Source organism: Olea europaea, chromosome 1, assembly GCF_002742605.1.
Source record: "Olea europaea var. sylvestris chromosome 1, O_europaea_v1, whole genome shotgun sequence".
In the NCBI taxonomy this organism is placed as follows: Eukaryota; Viridiplantae; Streptophyta; class Magnoliopsida; order Lamiales; family Oleaceae; genus Olea; species Olea europaea.
In genome coordinates, this window is record NC_036237.1 from 1586388 (window position 1) to 1593307 (window position 6920).

Sequence of the window (6920 nt, forward strand, 5' to 3'; positions counted from 1 at the left end):
TTCCTGACTTTTCATTAAATTTCAAACATGCACAAATCCCTCATAATTCGATCGATGTTACAGTCTGATCATATTTAATTCTGTTTCTTTTATAACAATTTTCTCACACATAACAAGTATTATATGCTTAGTGTTCGCAAAATCAGACTGGGTCATTGGATTGGTCGTGTGAACTAGAAAAATCTTGAACTAGCAGGAACATTGGTCCGATTATGCTAGTAAAACCATTCATTCAAAAATCGGTGTCAAAACTATTAAACTGGTCTGTTAATTGAAAATCTACGACCCGGAAAATAATTTTTACCAGTTGAATGGTCGAAATCAAGTTACAGAAAAGAAACAATCCGATCACTTTTCAATTTCTCTCTAGATCTATAAGTGATCCTTAGCCTTTTCATCTTACCTTTGATGAGTTTAAAAAAAACTTTTGTTGCTTTATTTTTCATCTTCTTTTTTTTCATTTTTTCCTTTCTATTTTTTAGATTTTCAAACTGTTGAATTAGTGCCGTTTCTATTTCATCTTCACCATTCTTCTTCCGATGACAATAATGGCTCTCTCAATTCCCAAAATCAAGAAACGGTATGAATTGGTCCCATCACTTTTTAATTAATATTACTTTTTCTTTTGGGTTGCATTAAATTATTGTTAAATTAAGAATGTTCAACTAATGATAATAAATTAGAAATAGTGTATTTGCTAATAGTATATTGGTTGATTTGAAATCATTAAACTTCTCAGAGTTGGCGGCTTCTAGTGCTTCTTACGTTAATATGTATAATTTTCTTTATTGGGACCAAACGTGCCCCTATAGCGAATATCCGAATCAATTGGAATTGGTACGAAACGTGCCCCTATAGCGAATATCCGAATTAATTGGAATTGGCTTCATTCCTTCTCCGCGTTGAATTAGAATTATTATATTTTTCAATATTTATATATTTTATTCCGATTTCCCAACAGTCATAAATCCTATAAATAGGATTCGTCTCTTTAGACTTTAGGTTTGAAGGTGCCAGTAAAATCCCGTTCTCTCTCAGCTTTCCTTTCTCACTAAAGTTTCCCTAGCATGACTCCCAACTTGAATTCGACCAGAAGTACAAACTGTAAACGAACAATCAAATTTCTCTACAGTTACGGTGGCAAAATCGTCCCTCGGCCCATTGACGGTAAACTTCGTTACACCGGCGGTTTCAACCGAGTTCTGTCCGTCGATCGGTCAATAAAATTTGCAGGTTCGTTCGTTAAATTGTTTCTGTCTATCATTTAGAAGTTTTGAATTTTCTGGAAGAGACTGAAGTAATTTTGGAATTCATACAGAGCTGATGGTGAAACTTGAAGAGTCGTGTGGGCACTCGATGAAGTTAAAGTGTAAGCTACCGAGCGAAGATTTAGATGTGTTGGTTTCTATTACTTGTGACGAGGATCTGAAGAATGTGATTGGAGAGTATGATCGTCTTTCGCCGGAGACGAAAATCACAGCCGTGCTATTTCCAATCAAACCATCAAAGAAAATCTCTCCTCCGTCTTCTCCGATGTCCTGTTTTGATTTTCCGTCTGCTATGCGTAAACCAGTTCCTGCAGCCACCACATGTTATCATGTACCTCCGACGTTTCGTCGTTTCTCTCCGGCGGTTGTTTATCCTGCGACGGCGAGGAAATACAATTACTATCAGGAAAGGAACCCTAGTCGTTTCTACTCCGCGCCGAGCAGGAAATTTTCCCATTCTCTTCAGCAGTAGGCGCAAACGCGTAGAAAAAGTGCAATCCAAAATTAATTGGTTTTCTTCATATTTTTTTTTTTTTTCCAATCCTAATGGGATTTTTTATATTCGGCGGTACAAAAAAAATATATATATATATATATATACAGTGAATTTAGACCTGAAAATAGAAAATAAGTACAAAGTTTTTGGCTAATTGGACATTAAAATTGGAATATTAAATATTTGATTTCTGTGAAGTTTCATTCGCGATTCACCAACGTTGCTGTGTGAACAATCCGCTAACCGCCGCCGTTAAATGCCTTAACAATTGAGTAAAGTCTTTGTTCTTGAGGTGCCCTGTTTCAGCCGTCATCCGTTTCGTGGCATTCACGTCGTTCACGTGGGATTTGGCTACACGTACCGCGCGGCACGTGTGATCGTCACGCGTTTATAATTGGGTTCAAATAAATTATTTCTTCATTAAACGATATTTAATTATTGCTGTTACTGTTATTAATTTTAACTAAATTTCTCTATTCCTCATTAATTTATTGATTAATTCTGATGATATTTTTTCTTGTTCTGCAGGTCAACAAATGCTCGAATCCCTTTGAGTCCCAAATATGGAGATATTGTATTTAATAAACCGCTAAATGCTTGGGCCTAAATGGTGGGATAATCAATTAAATTAAGCTAATAAAACACAATTAATTAATTAATTTGATCGACAATATTTGAATATTAAACAAGTTGGTCAGCTTGAAATTTCAAGATGCGTGTGAGATATAGATCTTGATTGGAACAAAATATTTTAGGTTAGAACCCTTGACATGTTTTTATCGGCAATATTAACCTTACACAAAAAAAAAGTTCGATAAATTATAGCAAAATGGTATTTGAAGGTTGGAATCTTATAAAAAAAAAAAATTTTAATTAAACCAATTTGTCAGAATCTTGATTGGGACAGGGAGTATTTTATATTAGAACCCTTGACATGTTTTTATCGACAATATTAACCTTACACAAAAAGGTTCGATAAAATAGCAGAATGGTATTTGAAGGTTGGAATTTTATAATTTTTTTGAATTAAACCAGGTTATTAGAAAAATTTTGACACTTTAAATGACCTATTCTCACATATGTGAAGAATTCGTGTGGGACTCATGTGAATAAAAATGCAAAAAAAAAATACTCCCACTCAATCCTATTGTTAATGTATGTCGACTAGGGATCCAAGGTGTCAAAAACCCGTGAAAAGTAATCATTGGCTTGAAGCAAGTTGCATAACTTGTGGATGATTAGAGCCTACAGGCTTACATCAAAGTGAAATTATTACTTCGGGAGAAGGTTAACTTGCCTCGTGGATTGAAAGTCAAATCCGTTTGGGACTTTTAACCTAATTGTGGTAGTTTGATCATGAAATTTGTTTGTTTGCCCATTCCACAAATATGGAGGGTGTGATTTCTGAGATTGTAAATACACGAACTTCATAAAATGAGTGGTTAGAAGTAAAAAAATTAAATAAATTATATGTCCAATAAAATGCATATTCAAATAAGGGCTTAACATATTTAGTTCTAGGGAACACTCTAGGCTGTGTGGAGTAATATTTAATTAAAAAGAAACGCATTGGATGAATGTATTACACCATTGAATATGAAAATCTTGAGAATTTTTTAAGTTCGATAATACATAATAATACTGACGTTACATATTGGATTTATGAGAATAGGCCATAACAAATAATCAATAATTGCTTTTAATTATATTTTTTAACGAGGAGTGGAGTGGAAGGAGATGTCAATCTTCGGTAGTGAAAACAACTATTCTTTACAAATTAAAACAAAGTGAATGATAATTGTTTGACAATTTTGTATGTAAACGAATAATAATCTTGTAGCAAATTAAAAGATCCTTCTTGATCATATTCACATTTAGTTTATTTAAATTTTGAAATGATAGATGAAACATGTAAACTCATGTCCAAACTTATATTTTATACTACAGTTTTTTTTTTTTTTTGTTCTCATAGCACCCAAAACACGATTGTATTCGAGAATTTGTTATATGATAGGAAGCATGTTTTTTCTCTTATTTTAGCACCCCCCGCCCCCCTTTTTTTTGTATATAAATGATATAGCAACTTGTCCTTTGAATTCAGACTTGGAATGTAGAGAGATTATATTTTATTCTACTAATATTTTTAATTCTTTATTGGGTGGCCTAAAATTGTGAGGTTAACCCAATGTGTACTTAATTAATAATTTGGACATTAGTAAGTTGGCCAGCAAGAGCCCAGAAATTAACATTGGAAGGTATAAACCTTGACTTGGACATTAACGATTTATTAGAAGAACATCATCACTCCTTGCGGTTTTCGAAAGGGCATACTAACTTCAAAGAATAATCTTATTTGCAGTGAAAACTATCGACAGTCGCCCTATGTGGCATACACTTTGCGGTTTTTTATTTGATGTATAATTTGCAAAATAACTACCATATCTATGTATCAAATACCAAATTTTCAAGTATATACCACATAGGGCGACTATCGACAGTCTTCACTACAAATAACATTACTCAACTTCAAATGGTAGGTACTTAAAAATCGTAATCTTGTTATTTTTCTAGACTTGAAAAATAATCAATGCTTTAAGGTAACTTGTAACTTTTTTGGGCGATAAGATTGATAGAGGTGTAGCTTTGGTATTATTTTGGTAGTTGGACACTTGGAACATGAAATTTCTTTCTTGAAGCACGGGTGTTTGACTTGCTCTTGTTTATCGTGTTGATTGTAAAAATTTTGTACCAATAATCACACTATATGTCAATCAATTTCAATCTGATAAAATCTCTTACACCATCCAACTTTCTAAGCACACCCAATAGTATTTTGGTTAGGATGTATAGCAACGTTTAAAAGTTGCTTTTAGTTACATTTTCATACTTAAAGTAAATTTTATTAGTTAAAAAATAATTTTAAAATTATTCAAGAAAAAAAATCAAGAGAATTTTCGAAGTTTGATTATACATCTCAGATACTATGTATACCTATTGATAAAAGGCTATATACTAAATCAAACAAGTAGCCAAAATTAAAAAGACAAACAAAATAATTTATTTTTCATTTTAGACAGGAATTGATATGTAAATGTGAATAAGAATATTCCAGCATGACAAGTCATTTTCCTATTGAACAACTATTCTTTGCAATTAAACAAATAGAGCGTCAAATAATAAGGAAAGAACATTCAAACTATCAAATTTTGGTGGTCAAAAACTCCAAAAAGTTCGATATATTTGACTTATTCTTATAAATGTAAAGAGTCGAATAAATATTGTAAGAGAGGGACGGAGGACCACCAATCAATTCTTCAGTCAAAGGCTTAACCTTCTTCCAAGTTCAGAGTGCAAAAGTTTTGACTCGTCAATTATTTTTGGATTTAAAAAAAAAAAAAATGAAGAAGAAGAAGAAGAAGAACATTTTCAGAAGAAATACAAATAAATTAAAATGGAGTAGAAATAACAAAGTAAAATGATTACTTTCTAATTGAATTGTCTTTACTTGAAGTTAAAAGATAATATTATGAACATTTGTCGATGAGAATGAGTTCTAAGTCCATTAATTTACGAGAAAGTCACTAGAAAGATAATACGACCTATTTGACTAGATAGAGTCAAAATCTAAGCTTAAAGGGAGAATCGTACTTTGAGTATATAATTATCGATTTCACAAATGTCTTCTTCCAATCATTTTCCTGAGGAGAGATTATAATTCGTGATAGTTTTTAATAATTTCCATTGAATTACAAATATACTTGTTATAAAATAATCTATTTACGTTCGAAGAGAAAATATCTAAACATTTTATAGAATTTAGATCCCAGAATCATTCGTGAAATTCAGTACTCTTCAAGAAGAATTATTTGAATATACACACACACACACATAATTGTTTCTTGCGGAAACCCTATATTAATTCTTTTTATGTTAATTTATATTTTGATCTAGGGTTGGCCCTGGCTTGGGCCCAAAACTCGCCCTAATCTAAAACCATCGCTTAAAAAATCATTCCTTTACCTTAGGTTATAGGAGCAAGATGGAAGGGGAAGTGTTACTAATTTCTCTCGTAATCTCCACCCGAAAACCTATTAATTCCCACCCTATTGTTGAATTTACCGTCACTTTAGAGAAACTGGATCGGGTCCTTTATTCGGATAAGAGATTTGTTTGGTATACATAATTTTTTGTACATCAAGATGTCCTACACTCAAAAGGGATGGGGCTTGCTTGAATATTTTATTCGAGTGGATCTCACCTCATATGAGTGTATGGATATCTTGATGTACAAAAAATTATGCACATATAGTTTTATCTTTCGGATAATTTTACATGTACATTATGGTTTATATAAGAGTATCCATAATATACACCTGAAAATCCATAATTGAAGGGTTGAAAAAACTGTTTTCCAACTCTCCAATGATAATGCCACTTGTACATTATGGACACCATAATGCACATGTAGCATAACCCCCTTTATTCACACAAGAAATTCTTGATTCCAATGAAGACTTCCAAAAATCTCAGAAAACAAAGTCAAGGTCAAATTTTATATTGTTGTCGTGTTTGTTTTTTCAGTATTTTTTTTTTCCAATGAGATATATGTTCTTGAATCTTCATATTTTGTGAACTTTCGATTTTTGGTTGAAAAGTTCTGTGAAAGAAAAGTTGAAAATGGTATTACTGGCTGTATTCAATTAAAACTCGAGAAAATAATGGAGCTTAGATCAGGAAAATTTAGATACGTTTGTATTCGATGTTTCTATTGTCCTATTCGTTTAGGAAAATTTAGGATACTTGAAAGAAATTGTGAATCGAAATATTCATGCAACTAGGATAAGTTCATTAATTCTAAAGGATATAGGGTGTCACACACGTTATTGATGCTCGTGAACAATGGCTTTTACATCTAAGAAATGATAAATGGGATGGAGATAACTGATAATACCTCTGAAAGAGTATGGCAATTTTATAACTTTCGAATTAACCTTTTAAAAGATGTATTTGCTCTTGATTTTTGCCTGTTCATGTATGATGGTATGATTATTCTGTGAGATAATTTTTAGCATTAACTTGGAGCATCATGAAGCTATCAAAAACAGTTACTGGAAAACAAAAATCGAGTATAACACTTACAAAAGAAATTGCAAAAC

General features: G+C 32.1%; 1 protein-coding gene across 1 annotated transcript; it reads left to right on the top strand.

The window, feature by feature from the left end:
• Positions 1-985: 985 nt before the first annotated feature.
• On the top strand, positions 986-1848 carry LOC111411035. The gene is made up of 2 exons (XM_023041637.1): positions 986-1233; positions 1319-1848. Exons 1-2 carry the CDS (start codon positions 1068-1070, stop codon positions 1738-1740), a joined length of 588 nt encoding a protein of 195 aa, XP_022897405.1. The 5' UTR covers positions 986-1067; the 3' UTR covers positions 1741-1848.
• Positions 1849-6920: the final 5072 nt, after the last annotated feature.

Excerpts from the sequence above, each read along its gene's own strand:
- LOC111411035 (XM_023041637.1), top strand. The coding sequence starts at position 1,068 with ATGACTCCCAACTTGAATTCGACCAGAAGTACAAACTGTAAACGAACA. Across the intron at positions 1,234-1,318 it reads TCGGTCAATAAAATTTGCAG|AGCTGATGGTGAAACTTGAA; the intron begins GTTCGTTCGTTA and ends GAATTCATACAG.